Source organism: Enhydra lutris, unplaced genomic scaffold (genome assembly GCF_002288905.1).
Source record: "Enhydra lutris kenyoni isolate GAN:26980312 unplaced genomic scaffold, ASM228890v2 scaffoldscaffold32, whole genome shotgun sequence".
Taxonomy (NCBI): Eukaryota; Metazoa; Chordata; class Mammalia; order Carnivora; family Mustelidae; genus Enhydra; species Enhydra lutris.
This window is the reverse complement of record NW_019154116.1, coordinates 7,664-27,921: the sequence shown is the minus strand read 5'-3', so window position 1 is coordinate 27,921 and position 20,258 is coordinate 7,664. Positions and strand designations below refer to the sequence as shown.

Sequence of the window (20,258 nt, the reverse complement as noted above, 5' to 3'; positions counted from 1 at the left end):
CCCCCCCCACCCCGGCCCCACCCGCCGGACCCTACCTCGGTGCCGGAGACTTTGTCCGCCGCGCTGCGAGCCATGGTGGCACCGCCTTTGTCCGACCTTGGAGGAAAACTTTCCCATAAAGGCCACTGTCCCGCGCGCCCCGCTCCCGGCGCCCGCCTGCCCCGCCCGACCCCAGGCGCGAACGGGACCCGCGGGCGGCCCGGGACCCTCCCCGGAGGGGCGGACCTCCCGCCCCGGAAAACGCCCCTCCTCCGCGGAGGGCCCCTCCCCCCGCAGAGCGCTCCGGGCCGGGCAGACCCCCTCCCCCGCCCCGCAGAGCCCTCCCCGCGGGGCAGACCCCCTCCACTGGGCGGGGGGCGGAGGGTCTGGGAAGACTGCGGGGAGGGGGCGCCGCTCTCACCTCCCGCAGGCGCACCCAGCGCGCAGGTGCCCTCACCTGGGCGGTCATGGGGGCGGGGGCGCAGGGCTACTCCCTCCGAAGCCAGGCCGGGTATTGGCGCGGCGTTTGCTTTTACTTTTGTTCTCAGGAATCCTGGGGACCTGGGATTGTATTCTCAGACCAGTGGCTGGGGCGCTGCGTCGGATTTCCGCCAGTGTAGACCCATCAGACCCTGATTTCTGTTCCGGAAGACCATCAGCCACTGGTTTCCCCCAGTGTGAACAGACTGGTATCTGGTTTACACTGGCGTAGCCGAACTCGCTTTCTCTTCCGTCCAAGTGAGCACATTGGCTGATGGGGTGCCAGGAGAGCCTCCTTGGTGGGGGGCGAGGGGGTCTCACAGAAGGACCCGCTGATCTCTCACCCTGCACGGTGTCTTGACTAGAAACATGGGCACTGGTTCATCCCACCCAATGCAGGACAAACGGGCTCATTCAGGGATAAACTTCAGTTGTACAGAGAAGGAAGCCGCGCTGGAACCGGAAGGCTCCTGGCCACAGGTCACAGAAGGACTAAAGCTGAGGGAAGCACGGAGGAGTTGCCTCCTTTACCCATCACGCTGGCTTTTTTGAATTCTTCTGATTGTCCCCTGCCTCTCTCATCAGCTCAGCTTCTTGGAACCTCCAGGCCTGTCTCAGTGCTTGGGGACCTGGGTGTCCTTCAGTCCCCAAAGCCCCCACCATCCCTGCCTCATCCTCCTCTCACCTACTCTCCCTGTGGGAGTCCTGCCCATGATGCTCCAGGAAAGGAGCCATTCTTTACAAACCTGTGTGGTCCCAAAGCACCTGCCAGGACAGAACTTGGGAAAGTTGGCACACCTCCAGAGGAGACGACTTTGTCCCTGAGGTCAGCTTCTCTAGGGTCCAGGAGCTGACCTCAGGGGGAGGCCAACAGTTCCCCTGATGGCTGGTCAGGGTGCAGCCCTGGAATCTCACTCTTACTGGAGATTTTGGGGCCTACAGGTGAAGCCCACTTTGTCACATCCATTGTGCAGAGGGAAAGCAAAGCCTACACAGGGACAGCAGAAGTTTTTAAGAGTCTAGGTCCTTCTTTGTTGTGTATCCATAGAGTCAGAAGTGTTTTCTAAGAATTTTCCCCCAAAATTTGGACTACTGAAATGGCTTGATTTATTCCAGAAGTACTTATGAGTCACCGACTTTGGGTCAGTGGGTCAGACCCCTGGGGGTCTGATGTTCCAATGGAGGGAGACAAATAAACCAAGGAACAGAGAATAAAGCACAATAAAGCAGGGGGTCCTGACAGAGAAGACTATGCAGGGACCAGAAGAGAGTGTGGAAGCGATCTGCTTGCTACTTCATGTGTGCAAAGGCCTGCCCTGGGGTGGGAATGGTTCTGGTGTGCTTGAGGAAAGCTTTGTACCTGGGAGCATGGTGACAAGGGCAGATGCAGAGCGATCAGGATTGAAAATGCAGCAGGGATAAGTAGGTCATGGCAATGAACTTTGTTTTATTCTGAGTGTCGTGAGAAAGCACTGTGGAGAGAGTTTGGGAAGGAAGTGACATTGTCTGATTTACATTCCAAACATGTCCCCCTGGCTGCAGTGTGGAGCCCACAGCTGGTCTAGGCAGGGAGACCCATCAGTAAGCAACTGCCACAGTCTCAGTGAGAATGATGGGCTGGGTTGAGGTGGGAGTGACAGAGGTTATGAGAAGCAGCCCCAGGAAAGTCAGAGAGATTTGAGAGAAGCAGCTGACAGCTGGATCCCTGGAGAATCAGGGAAAGCATAGCTGATCGGGAGAGTGGCCTGTGCCAGCCCCCAGTAGCATACTCCCTGTAGGTCGAAGCTGGAGACCACAAAACCACGTGTCTCAGATCCTGTAGGTCAGAGCAGACATGCCTGGTTTTGGTAACACATGCACCACGCGAAATGTGGAACCACAGGAAGTAGTGACTCTTCTAGCAGATTGGCAGTGAAGGGGTTTGGTTCATTTGGGGCAGTTTGGGCCTCATCCCTGGCAGCTGTGGTTCTGAGTGGAAGGAAACAGGACTGTGGGGAGGTTGCCTAAAACAGTCCTCGAGTATGGTTGGGTTTTTCTCCAACATTTCTGGATGTTCCTGTTTACCTGACCCTCGCACAGATGCTATAATCTCCCTAATATCTTATAGTACATCCCATCCTGCTTAAATTAGCTACAATAGATTCTGGTGTCTGTAGTTAAGAATCAGCACCAAAACAGCAATTCAAGGATTTGGGGCCTGATCAGCAGGTCAGAAGTTTGGTCGCCTTTACTGCAGTGGGAGAGATTCAGGAAGAAGCAGGCTAGGGAGGAGAAGGCATGTTGACACTGAGACATCTGTTAGCTGTGTTGGGCTGAGAACAGAGGTCAGAGGTCTGGCTGAAACACAGAGCTGGAAATGCCCACACATGGGTGTGTTTGAAGGAGAGACCGAATGTGCAGACAGAAGGGAAGAGGGGCCACGACTGAGATGGGAATATGCCCACATTTAGAGGTTGTAAGTAAGAGTAGATGTGCCTCCTCAAATTCTTCCAAAAAACTGAAGAGGAGGGAATAGTTTCTAATTCATTCTATGAGAACAGCATCTCTGATCCCAAAGCCAGATAAAGACATCACAAGAAAACTACAGGCCAACATCCCTGATAAATGTCTGAAGATGGAAATAATTCCAACAAAATTTTAGCAAATAGAATCCAACAGCACATTAGAGGGTTACATGAATAAGTGAGATTGATCCCAGGAATGCAAAGGTGGCTCCACAGGTAAAACATGGTGGAGTACATCACTATAACTGAACAATGTGGGGCAGGAAGTTTATCTTGATTGACACAGGAAAGATATTTTAAAAAATCCAACACCATCTCAAGAAAAAAGCTCTCAGAAAATGATAATTAGAGAGAAAATTCTTCGACACGAGAAACAGTATTTGTGGAAAACCCAATTAACATCATTCACAATGGTGAAAGACTGAAAACTTTCTCCCTAAGAACGAGAAGAGACCCTGAATTGCTAAGGAAATGTTGAAAAAGAAAAACAAAACTGGGGACATCACGATGCCCGATTTCAAGCTTTACTACAAAGCTGTGATCACCAAGACAGCATAGTACTGGCACAAAAACAGACATATAGACCAGTGGAACAGAGTAGAGAGCCCAGATATGGACCCACAACTCTATGGTCAAATAATCTTTGACAAAGCAAGAAAAAACATACAGTGGAGAAAAGAAAGTCTCTTTGATAAATGGTGCTGGGAAAATTGGACAGCTATGTGTAGGAGAATGAAACTCGATCATTGTCTTACACCATACACAAAAATAAACTCGAAATGGATAAAAGACCTCAACATGAGGCAGGAATCCATCAGAATCCTAGAGGAGAACACAGGCAGTAACCTCTTCAACATCGGCCACAGCAACTTCTTTCAAGATATGTCTCCAAAGAAAAAGGGAAATGATCTTTCGGGACTTCATCAAGATCAAAAGCTTCTGCACAGCAAAGGAAACAGTCAACAAAACAAAGAGGCAACCCATGGAATGGAAGAAGATATTTTCAAATGACAGTACAGACAAAGGGCTGACATCCAAGATCTATAAAGAGCTCCTCAAACTCAACACACACAAAATAGATAATCATGTCAAAAAATGGGCAGAAGACATGAACAGACACTTCTCCAATGAAGACATACAAATGGCTATCAGACACATGAAAAAATGTTCAACGTCACTAGCCATCAGGGAGATTCAAATCAAAACCATGTTGAGATACCACCTTACACCAGTTAGAATGGCCACAACCAACAAGACAGTAAACAACGTGTGTTGGAGAGGATGTGGAGAAAGGGGAACCCTCTTACACTGTTGGTGGGAATGCAAGTTGGTGCAGCCACTTTGGAAAACAGTGTGGAGATTCCTTAAGAAATTAAAAATAGAGCTACCTTATGACCCTGCATTTGCACTACTGGGTATTTACCCCAATTGTTTTTGCTATTAGGGGACACTTGCAATTTCATATGAATTTGAGGACCAGTTTTCCATCTTTGAAAAACAAAACAAAACAAAACGCTGTTGATGTTTGATAGGAATCATGTTGAATCTGTAGATCACTTTGGGTAGCACTGACATTTTGATGTAGTTAACTCTTCCTATCCATGGACATGCTATGTTTTCCATTTAATAGGTCATCTCTACTTTCTTTCAACAACGTGTTGTAGTTTCTGGCATGCAAGTCTTTTACTTCCTAAATTAGATTTAGTCCTAAGTAATTCTACTAGATGCTATTCTAAATAGAATTATTTTCTTAATTTCACTTTTAAATTATTCATTGCTGGTGTATAGAAACACAATTGATTTGTGTGTATTCGTCTTATACTTTGCAACTTCCCTGACTTATGTCACTCAGCATAATCTCTTCCAGTCCTGTCCATGTTGATACAAAAGTTGGGTATTCATCCTTTTTAATGGAGGCATAATACTTCATAGTACATATGGACCACATCTTCCTTATCCTTTCATCTGTTGAAGGGCATCTTGGTTCTTTCCACTGTTTGGCGACTGTGGCCATTGCTGCAATTTTGAAAAAAAAAAGTTGGAAGCACAACATAGTTGGAGGACTCACATTACCTGCAAAGCTACAGTAATGAAAACTCCCATAGGTTGGTTCTGATATAAAGACAGACAGAGATGAATAGAACAGAATAGAGAGCCCAGAAACAAACATTTACATATATGATTAAATGATTTTTAACAAAGATGACAAGAACATTCAATGGGAAAGGACAGTATTTTCAACAAATGTTGATGGTAAAACTGGACATCCACATATGGAAGAATGAAATTGGACCCTTACTTCATGCCGTATTAAAAACTAACCCAAATGGATCAAGGACCTAAATGCAAGAGCTAAGGCTATGAAATTTTTAGAAGAAAATTGGGATAAATCTTCATGACCTTGGATTTGGCAGGGGTTTCTTAGCTACGACTCCAAAGAACATAAGCTACATAAGAAAAAAATACATAAATTGGACTTCATAAAAATTTGAAACTTTTGTACATCAAAGCACACATCAAGAAAGTGAAGACTACACACAGAATGGGAGAAAATATTTGGGAGTCTTATTTTCAATAAGGGATTAGTATCCAGAGTATATAAAGAATTCCTTAGCTCAACAAACAATCCAGGTAAACAACAGACAGAGGACTTAAATAGACCTTTCTCCAAAGAAGATAAACAGAGGGTCAAGAAGCACATGAAAAGACGCTCAGCGCTGTTAATCACTGGGGATGTGTGAATCAAAAGCACAGTGAGATACCTCGCCAGGACTGTTTTAAAAAGGGGAGGATGAATAAAAATTATATGTGAGGGTATAGAGAAATTAGAACACTTGTACATTGCTCTTGGAAATGTAGCATTCTTCAGCCTCTGTGGGAAAGTTGGGCATTTACTAAAAAGTTAAACATAGATTGCCCTGTGGCCGAGGATCCGTTCCTGGGTACATACCCAAGAGAAATGAAAATATAAATTAGCAGAAATACTTGTACATAGGTGTTTGTAGCAAAACTCTTCACAATTGCCAAAAAGTAGAAACAATCCAATTTCTATCCACAGATGAATCAATAAAGGAAACATGGTAGATCCATACAGTGGAATATCCTTCAGTCGTGGAAAGAAAGCACATATTGATTCACGCTACAACATGGATGAGCGTTAGAAACATTTTATGAGTGGAAAGAAACCAGACACAAAGGCCACATACTTACTGTATGATTCTATGTATGTGATATATCTGGAGTGGACAAATCCACAGAGATGGGGGTTGGCGGGGGTTAATGCTCCAGGAATACAATTTGTCTTGTATGGGCAATGCTCTGGAGCCAGATGGTGGTGATGGTTGCATTACACATAAATTTACTGAATATCATTGAACTGTACACTTTAAGATGGGCTGAAATGGTGAATTCTATGTGAGTATTACCTCACTAAAAATAAATTGCAGGGATGCCTGGGTGGCTCAGTAGGTTAAGCCTCTTCCTTCGGCTCAGGTCATGATCTCAGGGTCCTGGGATGAAGCCCCGCATCAGACTCTCTGCTCAGTGGGGGCCTGCTTCCCTCTTTCTCCCTGCAGCTCCCCCTGTTTGTGCTCTCTCTCTCTCTGTCAAATAAATAAATAAAATCTTAAAAAAATAAAAAACAAAAATAAATTGCAAATAGAAGAACAGATTATGAGAAGCAAAACCTTAAAACTGAAAAAAAGAAGATTGTGGTGAAATTGGGATAGGGAAGTATTTGATAATTTGATAAATGCACAAAGCACGGACTGTGAATAAAATGCTGACATACTTGACTACGTGAAGATTAAATTAATTTAAATTCCTATCCATGGACATGAGGAGGATGAATTTAAAAGATAATCCACAAAATGGGTATGTTTCAATCTGTTGTAGTCAAGTAGTGATCAGGACCCAGAACACAAAAAGAGTTGTTAAAAACTAAAAAAGAAAAAAAAAGTGAGACAGAGAGAGACAGTCTCATGGGAAATTAGGCAAAGGTTGAGAACTGGCATTTCAAAACACTAAACTGTAATGATTAATAAACAAAAAAATATTCATTCTTTCTAGTAATTAGGAAAATATAAGTGTAGACAGACTCTCATATCTGTCACTTACCCAAGTAGGTAAGGCCTAAAAATATTTAAAGTTAAAAATAGTTTTTTTTTTTTAAGATTTTATTTATTTATTTGACAGAGAGAGATCACAAGTAGGCAGAGAGGCAGGCAGAGAGAGAGAGGAGGAAGCAGGCTCCCCGCTAAGCAGAGAGCCTGATGTGGGGCTTGATCCCAGGACTCTGGGATCATGACCTGAGCCGAAGGCAGAGGCTTTAACCCACTGAGCCACCCAGGTGCCCCCCAAAAATAGTTTTTATAAAATACAATATCAAGCTAAAACATTTAATATTTTTAAATAGTGTGGCCTAAAAATCCCCAGGGTTTGGTGTCTGCTGAGAGTTGGTGGTGGTGAGTGTCCGTGGAAGTGGCAAAGAAACTTCATGGTCAGCAAATCCCGAGAAGGCGGGCACACACCGGAGAGGAACACTGGCAGTTTCTAGGGGTTCAGCAAGCCCTCACTGTAGCACTGTCAGGCCAGCCCTGAGTGTCCAACAACGGGGGGACAGCGGAGCGCATGGCTCACTTACAGAAAGGAGCTCAGCATATGAAACGAATGAACACGGAGAAGCCTCAAAGGCCGTGTTGAGTAGGAAAGGATCAGAACGGTGAGATGGTGTGTGTCGCTTCGGTAGACCCAGAGGCTCCGGATTGTTTCTCCGCACACGCCCAGGCTGTGAAAGCGTAGAATCGTGGTGCGAGGTCACACACAGTCTAATGTCTGGTCAGATCCCCCTGTGGGCACTCAGCGCCTGTGCCGCCTTTCCTCTGTGTGGTCTTGCACACAGTGACCCAAGACGCGGGCAAGAAGCTGAGCTGCCCGCTCTGGAGGCTGCCAGAGGCTGGGTTCATGGCAGAAGCCGGTTTCAATTCCCAGCTTGGGTTCTACATTTGCTTCTGCTTTCAGTCAAAGTCTTAATCGGAGATTATCTTGGGAACTAGGCTGGTCCCAGGCAAGCATCACATGTGAAACCTCTGAGTGGGTGTCCCAGTGACCGGGATGGATGGTGCATGTATCCGAGGAGAACCCCATAAAGTAGCAGCCTGCACTGCCGGCCTCCACGCAGGGACCGTGCTCAGGGAGCCCCCCTCGTGGCAGAATGCTGTGCACCCAGGGGATGGTGGAAATTCTCTGAGTGAGAGTCCCGTTCGCCAGCGAGGGAAGCCTGCGTGGGGCTGGGGTGCGCTTGCGGAGCACCTGTGTGCCCTGCGGCAGGGCCAGGCTCTGGGAGGGAGGGTCCCATCTGGATCAGCCCTTGGTGCCTTCCCCCTGGTCTCCTTTCTCCTGCAGGCTCTCTCACACTGCTGGCCTTCCTCCCCTAACTTAGGCATCTTGTGCGCTGGACCAGATGGCCTCAACAGTCCTTGGAGTTTTTAACCTTTATCTCCCAAGATAAAGGACATGCACACAGCAGCAAGCTGAAGGAAGTGTGTTTGTGGAGGGGTGGATGCTGCTCGTTCATTAGCCCACATCGGGACGTCCCTGAGGTCGGCCTCGCAGGGAAGCAGCAGAGAGAGGAGGGAGGCGCCCTCTTCTGTGCACCTGATGCGCTCTGGACGCTGAGCTGGACACGCCCGGAGGCGAGCCCTGCCCGCCGAGCCCTCACATCCCAGTGACAGAGATGCCCAACCAAACAAAAGACAGAGTAAGGGTTTTTTTATTGATATAAAATGTATTATTTGCCCCAGGGGTACAGGTCTGTGAATACCCAGTCTTACACACGTCACAGCACTCACCACAGCACACACGCTCCCCAGTGTCCATCCCCCACCACCCTCTCCCTACCCCCCAGCCCCAGCACCTCTCCATTTGTTTCCTGAAGGACAGACTGACTTTTGAGAGTCACCAAGAGGGGACAAGATAGAGAAGGGCAGGGCTGGGACCCAGCTGTAGACATGTCAGGCTAAAGGAAGGGCTCGCTGCCCAGTTGTTAGTGGTCAGGCCCACCGCACAGAGGGAGCAGCAGGCACAGCAGCCCTGAGGCCGGATGAGCGCAGTGTATTCTGGGACTACAAAGGGGTAGTGTGGGGGCTGGGGTCATGGCCTGTGTGGCTTTGGGATGTCCTTGGGGAGATGACCTATGGCTCTACATTGGCCTTCTATGGCAGGAAGAGGAAGTATCTGGTGAGTGGGCTGGGTCTCCCCTGCTGACAGCACCAGGAGACTCCACCATTAAGGGTCAGGGCCTTGGGGGGCTTTGGGCCACAGCTGCGGTTTGGCCTTTACTTTGTGAGCATTTAGGTTCTGTTGTTTGAATATTAAGAAGTCTCAAATAAAGAGAGATTTCTGAGCATGCTCTAAGATCCAAACTGGGTATGAATTCTGCCCTTCTTCATTCACTTGTCTGTAGAAGACTGTAACTTTTCATATTTTCTATTTTATAGACACCACTTAAATTTGACGTCTGGATAGTTCATCTCTTTTTATCTCAACCCCTTGTTTTTCTGATAAGTTACAGTAAAGGAATATAGTAACAGAAAATATCAACTTTCCAGATGAATGTTTCCACAGTCCCTAAATATCAGAAACTGGCCAAATGGCTGTGACCACCCTCAGGACACAGCAGCACAGAGAGGCAGGGAGCTCATACCCAGAGCAGGACTTCTGCTGTGAGGCTGTCCCGGTTCTCCAGGCGGTGCTGGCTGGCTGACCCCATGCACAGGTCACGGAGCAGGCTGGGCACCGGCTCTTGTATCCCGGACAGCCCCTTCACAGTTCACATGGGACCCTGAGCAGAAACCCGTATGTCCTGGCCCTCCACAGTCTGCTTTTCGGAAAACTCTCCACTCTTTGCTCATTGAGGCCAAAGCAGGAAAACAAAGATGAAAGAGTCTCTTCTGTTGAAGGTTTTGCTGTTTTTTTCCTCAACCAGCATTTCATATTTAAGTAAATACCATTGAGATAAAAATCTTTGACATGTAGGAAGTTTCTAATGTGTTAATTTGCTAATTCTTCTGAGAAACCCAGAGGAACCATACCCCTCAGAACAATCACGGAGCACAGGAATTAAGATTGTTTCCAGTTCAGGGTGCCTGGGTGGCTCACTTGGTTTAGCATCTGCTCAGGTCGTGATCCCCGGGGTCCTGGGAGTCCCGCAGCACGGGGCTGCCTGCTCAGCAGGGAGCCTGCTTCTCCTACTCCCTCTCCCTTTGCTCCTCCCCCTGCTTTACTCTCCCTCTCGCTCGCTCTCTGTCAAATAAATAAACATACACATAAATACATAAATAAAGAATAAAATCTTTAAAAAAATAAAAAATAAAAACAAATTGTTTCCAGTTCAGAAGTAGTGAAAACCAAATATAAAGAGAGGGTTTAGAAAATCCACCTGTTCCGACCCTGCAAACCCTTTGCCCCTCCAGGGAACTCAGTGGCAGATGTGGGCAACCGTCTGCTCACACACATTCCATTGTTCTCAGGATTTTACTCTGACAAAGAGAGACTCAGGCCCTCCCCTCCCGTGAAGGCAAACATCCAGTCAGCCTTGGAATGCGAGCTATCTCAGAGCAGGGAGGGCCTCCTGTGTGTTACGGCACACTGGGGGAACCTGCCGCTGAGGACATGGAGAGCCCCTGAGAAAGCAAACCCTGGTGTGGGCTCAGACCCTTCAGTCCTGGCCACCATATGTCAGCCAGGTCAGGGCTTCAAGAACATTCTTGAGGGCTGACCCATCTCCCACTCCTACAGAAGTTGTCCACCACCCCTAAGTCAGGTCTGAGCTGGTTTTGGCTGCCTTTAGTGGAGTGTGAGGGGCCGGAGACAAGTGAAAATGCTCCTAGAGCCACAGATCAGTCATACGCTGTACCCACAGGGAATTTGCACTCCTGGCCACCCCTCGCCCAACTCCTGCTCATCTGCAGATCTCACCTGAAACCCTCCCTCTGCCAAGCACGCCCCACCCCACCTCTCTAGCCAATCTGGGGCCCTTTGAAAGGCTCTCCCTGCAGCCACAGGTAGCCTTGTCCTGTGCAGCTCTGCACGTCATTCCTGTGGCTGTCACGGTAACGTCTGCCTTCCCCATGAGGCTTTGGCTTCAGGAGGGCTGCACCCATCCTCTGTCCCCTAAGAGCACCCACAGTGCGGGACGTGTGGCAGAAATGGAGTCTCTGCTGGGTGTTCCAACCGTTACCTCAGTTTAGTGGGACCAACATACACCATCTGCTAAGCTCAGCCTAGGCAGGAGGCCAGCTGATGCCGTCTCTGACAGAGAGACTTGAGCAAGTGAACCGAGGTCGCGGTAGTGGGTGGAAATGCCACGTCCCAGATGGACGGTTGTGGGTGCGAGGGCCTCCTCAGGCCCTCTGTGTTCCCCGGGCCTGACCTCGGGCTGGCAGGTGCAGGGGCAGAGTGGTGTGGCAAGAGGCCTTTGCAGTCCGGCCCGGGTGGGTGGTCCAACAGAGGAAGTGGATTCTATCCTGAAGAAACACAAAGAGCGCTCAAGTCCTGACTATGCAGACTCAGCTCCCAGGGTTCAAGTTGAGGGTCCTGTTTTGTTTCCTCTTAGTTATTTTTTTCTCTTCTATTGTGACCTGTCATAGGATCAAAGGAAAATATAGATCCCTGCATAATCTCCTCTGTTTACCATCACTCACGTTAGGGTACCGAGTGTCTGAAATGCCTCTGAAGCCCTTTTTTTCCCTCACGCCATTCCCACTCTGAGACCATCTTTGCCCTGATGGGGGATGTCCCCGTGCCACCCACACGCACAGCTGCACGGTAGTTTGGGTCTCCTGGCCTGGAGAGCTCCTACGTCGTGTTTGTGAGATTCACAGATGGATGCGGTTCTGAGTTCGCACGTGTCTGTGAACACACAGAGCTTCGGTCCCTTCCTCCTGTCATTCTGTGCAGGTCTCCATAGTGAGAAACTCCACACCTGTTCACTGTCCTCTGGTACACACCTGTGTCATCTGCACTTCTTGGTCACTGAGAATAGTGTTGCCATGAACGTTCTTGTACCAAGGAGCATGTCCTGGAGCAGACCTGGTGGGTATGTGCACCTCCAGCTCTACCGTAAGGCCGAAGTCTTCCCGAAGATGACCAATTCCAAATGCTTTTTCTGCTGCCATGGAGATGAAGTTAGGGCTTTTTTCCCTCCTTTAATCTGTTGATATGTGGAGTATAGTACTGATTTTACAATGTTAAACTAGCCCTGCATTCTGGGATAAACCCTACTGATCACGATATATTGGCATTGTTCCACGTTCCCTGCCCGGGTGTACTAAGTGAGAATTTCTGTGCCTGTGCTCACGCATGACCCGTACTATTCTTTCCTTGTTCGAGTCTCTCACTGTCAACTTTTAATATCAATATTTATGCTTATCTTACAAAATAAGTTAAGATCTATTCTTTCATTTTCTGTTCCTTAGAAGAGTTTATGTAACATTGGAATTGTTTGTCCCTTAGGTGTTTGATAAACTTCCCAGGGGAGCATCTGAGCCTGGGAGTCTTTCTAGACAAATGACTTTTGATGATTGATTTAGTTGTTGTTTTGTTTTTTAGGGTTATAAGACTTTTTGATTTGCTATTTGTGTTTGAGTTATTTTATTTTTTTTTTTTTGTTTTAAACTCTTTAGGATTTTTAAAAAAAAATTTAATTTTATTTTTCAGTGTTCCAGAATTCACTGTTTATGCACCATACCCAGTGCTCCATGCAATATGTGTCCTCCCTAAAACCCACCACCAGGCTCACCCAACCTCCCCACCCCTCCCCTCCAAAACCCTCAGTTTGTTTTTCAGAGTCCACAGTCTCTCATGGTTCATCTCCCCCTCTGATTTCCCCAAATTCACTTTTCCTCTCCATCTCCCAATGTCCTCCATGTTATTCCTTATGCTCCACAGGTAAGTGAAACCATATGATAATTGACTCTCTCTGCTTGACTTATTTCACTCAGCATAATCTCTTCCAGTCCCATCCATGTTGATACAAAAGTTGGGTATTCATACTTTCTGATGGAGACAAAATATTCCATTGTGTGTATGGACCACATCTTCCTTATCCATTCGTCTATTGAAGGGCATCTTGGCTCTTTCCACAGTTTGGCGATTGTGACCATTGATGCTATGAACATTGGGGTACAAATGGCCCTTCTTTTCTCTACATCTGTATCTTTGGGGTAAAAACCCAGTAGTGCAACTGCAGGGTCAGAGGGAAGCTCTAGTTTTAATTTCTTAAGGAATCTCCACACTGTTTTCCAGAGTGGCTGCACCAGCTTGCATTCCCACCAACAGTGTAAGAGGGTTCCCCTTTCTCCACACCCTCTCCAACACATGTTGTTTATTGTCTTGTTGGTTGTGGCCATTCTAACTGGTGTAAGGTGGTATCTCAACATGGTTTTGATTTGAATCTCCCTGACTGCTATGAACATTTTCTCATGTGTCTGTTATCCATTTGTATGTCTTCATTGGAGAAGTGTCTATTCATGTCTTCTGCCCATTTTTTGACATGATTATCTATTTTGTGTGTGTTGAGTTTGAGGAGTTCTTTATAGATCTTGGATGTCAGCCCTTTGTCTGTATTGTCATTTGCAAATATCTTCTTCCATTCCATGGGTTGTCTCTTTGTTTTGTTGACTGTTTCCTTTGCTGTGCAGAAGCTTTTGATCTTGATGAAGTCCCAAAAGATCATTTCCCTTTTTCTTTGGAGACATATCTTGAAAGAAGTTGCTGTGGCCGATGTTGAAGAGGTTACTGCCTGTGTTCTCCTCTAGGATTCTGATGGATTTCTGCCTCATGTTGAGGTCTTTTATCCATTTTGAGTTTATCTTTGTGTATGGTGTAGGAGAATGGTCAGGCTTCATTCTTCTACACATAGCTGTCCAATTTTCCCAGCACCATTTATTGAAGAGACTGTCTTTTCTCCACTGTATGTTTTTCCTGCTTTGTCAAAGATTATTTGACCATAGAGTTGTGGGTCCATATCTGGGCTCTCTTCTCTGTTCCACTGGTCTATATGTCTGTTTTTGTGCCAGTACTATGCTGTCTTGGTGATCACAGCTTTGTAGTAAAGCTTGAAATCGGGCAACATGATGCCCTCAGTTTTGTTTTTCTTTTTCAACATTTCCTTAGCAATTCAGGGTCTCTTCTGGTTCCATACAAATTTTGGGATTATTTGTTCCAGCACTTTGAAAAATGCTCGTGGAATTTTGATTGGGATGGCATTGAAAGTATAGATTGCTCTGGGCAGTATAGACATTTAAGCAATGTTTTTTCTTCTGCTCCATGAGCATGGAATGGTCTTCCATCTTTTTGTGTCTTCTTCAATTTCTTTCATGAGTGTTCTGTAGTTCCTTGAGTACAGATCCTTAACCTCTTTGGTTAGGTTTATTTCAAGGTATCTTATGGTTTCTGGTGCTATAGTAAGTGGAATTGATTCTCTAATTTCCCTTTCTATATTTTCATTGTTAGTGTATAAGAAAGCAACTGATTTCTGTACATTGATTTTGTATCCTGCCAGATTACTGAATTGCTGTAGGAGTTCTTGTAGTTTGGGCGTGGAGTCTTTCAGATTTTCCATATAAGATATCATATCATCTGCGAAGAGAGAGTTATTTTATTTTTTCTAAGAATTTGTCTACCCCATTTAAAAGTTTTAATTTATTAGCATAGAATTATTCAAAAATACCCTCAAATTTTAAAATGCCTGCAATATTGGTAGTTAAGTCTCTTTTTTAAATTCTTTACCAAAATTGGGATGATTTGACCATAAACTAATCAAATTTTCTTCCTGCCTCATTTTCTCTCACCTCTTCTTCAAGAAATCTAGTTGTCCATATATTAGAGCTCTTGATACTATACCATAGGTTCTTTAGGTTCTATTATTTTTAATTTTCCCTTCAATTATCCTCTGTATTCTTAATATTGGATATTTCTATTTCTCTGTATTCCATGAATCTATATCCCATGAATTTGGCCTTGGCCACAACAGCCATATAGCTGACTGGCCTTGTAGTCCTTTGGCTTCCCGACTGTAATGTAAACCTTTGATACACATATTCATTAAGAAGCAAGGATGTAGGAGCAACTGTGTCTTCCAGTGTGCAGTTGTTCATTGAGGTTACATTGTCTTGGAGATCCACGAGCATGACCTAGGGACCGCAGCCTGCCCACTGTGGATTCTGTGTTGTGGAAAAATCCTTGAGTCTCCCACGGCTTCACTGAACAATAATTTCCTGACCATCCTCACGTTTGCTCTCTGCTTTTTGTAAAGGAGAGAGAAGAGACTGAAAATGAGCCAGTTTGTTCCCTGGAGTTGGGTGATTAATGTGTGTGTGGGGGTAGGAGTGACTCCTCCCAGGGACATGAGTGAGGTCTGTGTGCCTTCCAGTCTCTGAGATACGAGGACCCAGTGCCCAAGGCAGGAGTCTTGAGTTTCCCACCAAAAGCAAAGTTGCTTTTTCAGCCATTGAAAGAGTGTCTGGCCATCGTGGAAGGACAGGAAGAGCACTGGATGGGGAAGGACAGGAAGAGCACTGGATGGGCGGTTGAGCTGCTGACTCTAAGTGCACCCCTTCATTCCTTGGGCTTCAGATTCCACAGCCGTGTAGTCACCGCCAGTGAGGTGGGATATGCAGCTTTCTCAGCTCAGCATCTGTTCTTACGCACAACTCCAGCACCTAAGCTTCCCTTTGGCAAACACATCATCTCACCTGCCTCCCACCCAAACAGTTCCAGAGGGCAGACCCCACATTCCCCCCACCCTGAAGATGGACGTATGATCCAAGTCTACCCAACCCCATGCTCTGTCCTCTGGGTGCTCTGATGGCTTCAAGGATGAGAGCGTGACCCAAGCCAGGCTAAAGACACTTAAGTCCATGACTTCATGGAACCCAAGAGAGAGAGAAACCCTTTCCAGTAGAATGGATGGTGAGTGGATGTCAGCCCGGAGTTGTGGGAGACCCCATATGCAGTGAGAGAGACTGTGCCTGGGAATGGGGCCTCCCCAGAGCACTTAGCAGGATGGAGGGTTGGAGATGATCCAGGTCACACTGTGAAATTGTGAGGCCTTGGGCCTGCCAGGTCGAAACCCAGTCTTGACTTGCCTCTTGCAAGTGTTAATGTATTTCTATCACTAAAAGATGTTAATTTAGGGGCACCTGGGTGGCTCAGTGGGTTAAAGCCTCTGCCTTTGGCTCAGGTCATGATCCCAGAGTCTTGGGATCAGGCCCCACATCGGGCTCTCTGCTCCTCGGGGAGCCTGCTTCCTCCTCTCTCTGCCTGCCTCTCTGCCTACTTGTGATCTCTGTCTGTCAAATAAATAAAAATCTTAAAAAAAAAAGATGTTAATTTATTTTACTTCAGTGAGTGTGTCTAGTTCCTTGCTATCCAAAGTGCTGGGTGACATCAGGATTGACAACCCCTGAGACTTCCCATGCACACTTTACTCACAGGAGGGCCATGGCTGGGGGAGACAGGATGGTGGAGTCAGGTCTCAGGGGAGCTCCCGAACAGTTCTGTCCCTGTTCTTTCTCTGTTCCAGGAGAGGAAAACCCCGGAGCAGTGAGGGGAGAGCCAGCAAGAGGAAGAGACCCTGGATAGTTAATTGGTCTGCTTGTTTTTTCCTTATTTTGGGGTTCATTTTGTCAAAGTGTATTTTTACTAGGAAATCACCCATTTCCTCTAGGTTTCCAATCTGATGCAATAGGTTTTTCTTATTTGACCTTTAATTTCTACTCTCTGTTTTTCCTCAGAATTTTCACAATTACTGAACAAATATTGATATGTTATTATTTAGTAAAGACCATACTTTATTCAGGTTCCTTCTGTTCTACCTTCTCCTGATCCAGGATCCCAAAACAATGTGCCATGTGACATGTGGTCCTCATGTCTCTTTAGGCTCTTCTGGGCTGTGACAGTCTCCCAGACTTGTCTTGTTTTGATGGCCTTGGCAGTATTGTGGAGACTGGTCAGGTATTTGGTAAAAAGTTCTGCATTCAGATTTATGGTGTTTTCCTCATGACCAGACTGAAGTGCTCTTTCATCACTTTGTATCAAGGGAATGTGCTCTGGAGGTCACTTGTCGTTGCCCTTGTTAACATTGGTCATCTGGCTGAGGCAGTGTTGGTCGCACTTCCCCACTATGAGTTCCTCTTTTCCATGTGCATACAGTGTCTTCTTGAGCAGGAAGACACTATGTGGAAGCCACACGGTGGGAGAGGGAGTTAGCTCTCCCCCTTGATGGATAGCAGAATATCTGGATCTGTTATTTGGAATTCTATTAAGAGAAGTCTATTCAACCCATTTGTAAAAACAAAACAAAACAAAACTATGTAATCTGTTAATAAGCCAAGTAATTTAAAAGGCAGAGAAGGCATTGAAAAAAGGAAAGTATTAGCAAAGGATGCACTGTTTTTGGCAAAGTCACTATCCTAAGGGGACCAGAAGGGACCATTTCTCAGGTTGAGTGGTTAGAGGTTACATGGAGTGTGTATGTGTGAAACTGCAGTTAGGTTAGGTAGTAAGTCTTGGTTTGCTGATCTGGGTCTCTTAACATGAATAACTCCACTTTGGGGCCTGTAGATTCCTTTTTAACTAATCACTGATTTTTACTAGCGTGGACACCAGAGCAGTCATTTGAGGCTCGGTGGTTATACTCTAGCGCTGCAGTGTTTGGTTTGGCTGGTTCATTCCTGCCTGGCTATTGGGAGGGCTTTCCACTAGCTGCACTTTCCCTTTGACATCGTTCTATCTTTGTGGGGGTTTTTCTTGGTATTTCCTTCCTTTCTGATACTTCAAGATTATCCCTGCTTCTATATTTACTTAGTCCTAGTGTCAGCAATTTCTTCAAAGGCCCTGGTTCCTCTTATTAGAGAATGGTATCGAAGTCTCACCTGTGGGAACTGAGTGTGCTCAGCGGATAATAAAAGGCAGCATGTACTTCAACCTTTGTAAACACACCTAGTTAAAGATTTCTATGTGGAACTGCTGTGTCCATATTAAGCTAAAGATGAGTTTATACTGGTATCTCCAACCTGGCCCATCATCACGTGGATATTGCCATCTTCTCCCTTTGCTGATCGGTAGCGCCTACTCCAACAGCGACAAACTTGGCTCCCACCTGCTGTTCATTTAACTCGTTGCCCTGTTTCAAATACAGACGTGGTGTTTTCAGAACTGTTAGCTACCACTCTTATGGGAAAGAACTTATCAAATAGGTCCACTGTGTATATACAGTATATTTCTCCTTAATCAAAATATTCCACTCATTTCCAAAATTACTTAGGTCAGTATCTTTTGTCGTACAACATACAGTGAGGTTTTTCTTATATATGCATTTCTAATACAGTGAGGATATGTGTTGCATTCTGTATTCCATTGAAGGGGAGGAAGATATTTTCCTTGGTCCAAGGTTCTAACCTCGGGGCTAAGAATGAAATTGACATGAGAGAGAATAATAGGAGGAAAAAACCCAAAGTGTAGTGATGTGCACATGGAGGCCCAATAATGAAACCGATGTCTACAGAAATGACCAAGGAAGCCAGATTTCAAACCTTTTAGACAAAGAAAATAAAACTGTGATGAAATCACAGGACAAAGAGAACTTAACCTTGGGAGCCTCAATAAATAAGGATTTCTAAATAGAATAGAATAGACCCTCCCTTCTGTGGGCACCCAGCAGTGTGGTTTCCCACAGGTGTCTCAGGCTGGAATCCAAGCCTTTGCGTATGCTGTGCCTCTGCCAGGAGCATGGTTCTCTCCTCCTGCTTCACATCTGGCTTGTTTCCCCATTGGCTGAGCCTCAATTTGCCCCCTGATGACCTGGCTCATGCCTGTTGGGTGTGTGTGAGCTTTCCCCCCACTTAAATGTAGGGCTGCATGGGTTTCCAACCTTCTAAGCCTTAGGGTCCCCTTTGTAAGGTGGGGTACTGATGGCCCCCATCTCTGGGAGCAGAAGGTAGGGAGGCCCCATGGGCAGACTCACTCAGGACAGGCTGGGAGAGTGGCTGTTGCTTAAAATAGCCCAGAGCCTGCCCCCTTGAAGAAGGTGTACATGTTCACAGCCCCCAGCTCTGGGGTCCTGCTGTCAGCCTCTGGCAATGAACCTCCTCACACCCTGTCTCCTGTCCCTATAGCTTCCTGGACCTGTTCTTGCAGACAATGGAGAAGCCCTCCATGGTGGGACACGGGGTCACCTACTACATCTTCACTGACCAGCTGGCTGCTGGTTCCATGTGCCCTTCCGGGAGGGCTGAAAGATAGTGGTCTTCATGGTGAGACACAGGGTCACCTACTATATCTTCACCAACCAGCTGGCTGCCGGGCCCTTGTGTCCTCACCGGGAGGGCTGGAGGGTGGTGGTCCTCAAGGTCTCTGGTGCCCCACACTGGCAGGATGTGTCCATGCAGCACATGGTGATGGTCAGCTGCTTCTGCGAGTAGCACTTCCTCTTCGAGTTGGACAACTTGGTGTGCAGGCGTAGACCTGAAGTTCTGTGACCACATGGGTGTGGAGATCCTGTCCCCCTTCTTTGGCACCCTGTACCCCAGTTTCTATTGGGCTGCCTGCAAGGACTTCAGCTACGAGTGCCAGCCGTAGTCCCAGGCCCACATCCCCAGGGATCAGGGCAACATTTACTACATGGGGGCCTTTTTTGGGGTATTGGTGGTGGAGGTTCACTGACTGGCCTTGGCCTGTCACCATGCGATGGAGGTCGACCTGGTCAATGGGATGGAGGCCATGTGGCATGATAAGAGCCACCTGAGCAGGTATCTGCTCAACCACAAACTCACCAAGATGCTATCCCTGGAAGACCCGTGGGACCTGCAGTGGCTGTGCTGTCCCCTGGAGGACCTGTGGTATCCACAGCTGCTGGGCTGTCCTGGCAGACCCATGGGACCTGCTGATGCTGGGCTGTCCCTGGGGGATCTGTGGGATCCGCAGCTGCTGGGCTACCCACCACCCCCTCCCCCATTATGAAGAAGCTGAGAGACATGGCTGTGAACCAGGAATCACCGGGACACCAGGAACACGTGAGGGGCTGACCCCATTTCCATCAGGGGATGCTGCCAGTGGAGCCATCAGAGCAGGTTCCTTCTTCTGTCCCCTTGAGGGAGACTATGAGGCCCAGATGTCCAGGGTCCCTGCACATCTGGGGCTGCACCTGCATATGGGAGGCCTGCCTGGGGACACAAGTTCCTCTCTTTGTGGTCACTACATTTTGATAACTTCTGGGTCATTGGCAGCTGTGAA

The 20,258-nt window shown here is 46.9% G+C and overlaps 1 protein-coding gene and 1 pseudogene across 1 annotated transcript in view; one reads left to right on the top strand and one right to left on the bottom strand.

Annotated features, from left to right (window-relative positions):
- LOC111153403 (pleckstrin homology and RhoGEF domain containing G4B) overlaps nt 1-141 on the bottom strand; it is an 80,215-nt gene extending 80,074 nt beyond the window's left edge. The window contains exon 1 of the mRNA XM_022512419.1: nt 36-141. Coding sequence (XP_022368127.1) covers nt 36-74 — 39 coding nt within the window. The 5' untranslated portion in view covers nt 75-141. The remainder of the gene's footprint in view (nt 1-35) is intronic.
- Nucleotides 142-19,276: 19,135 nt separating this feature from the next.
- Nucleotides 19,277-20,038, top strand: LOC111153387 (annotated as a pseudogene).
- The last annotated feature ends 220 nt before the right edge of the window (nt 20,039-20,258 follow it).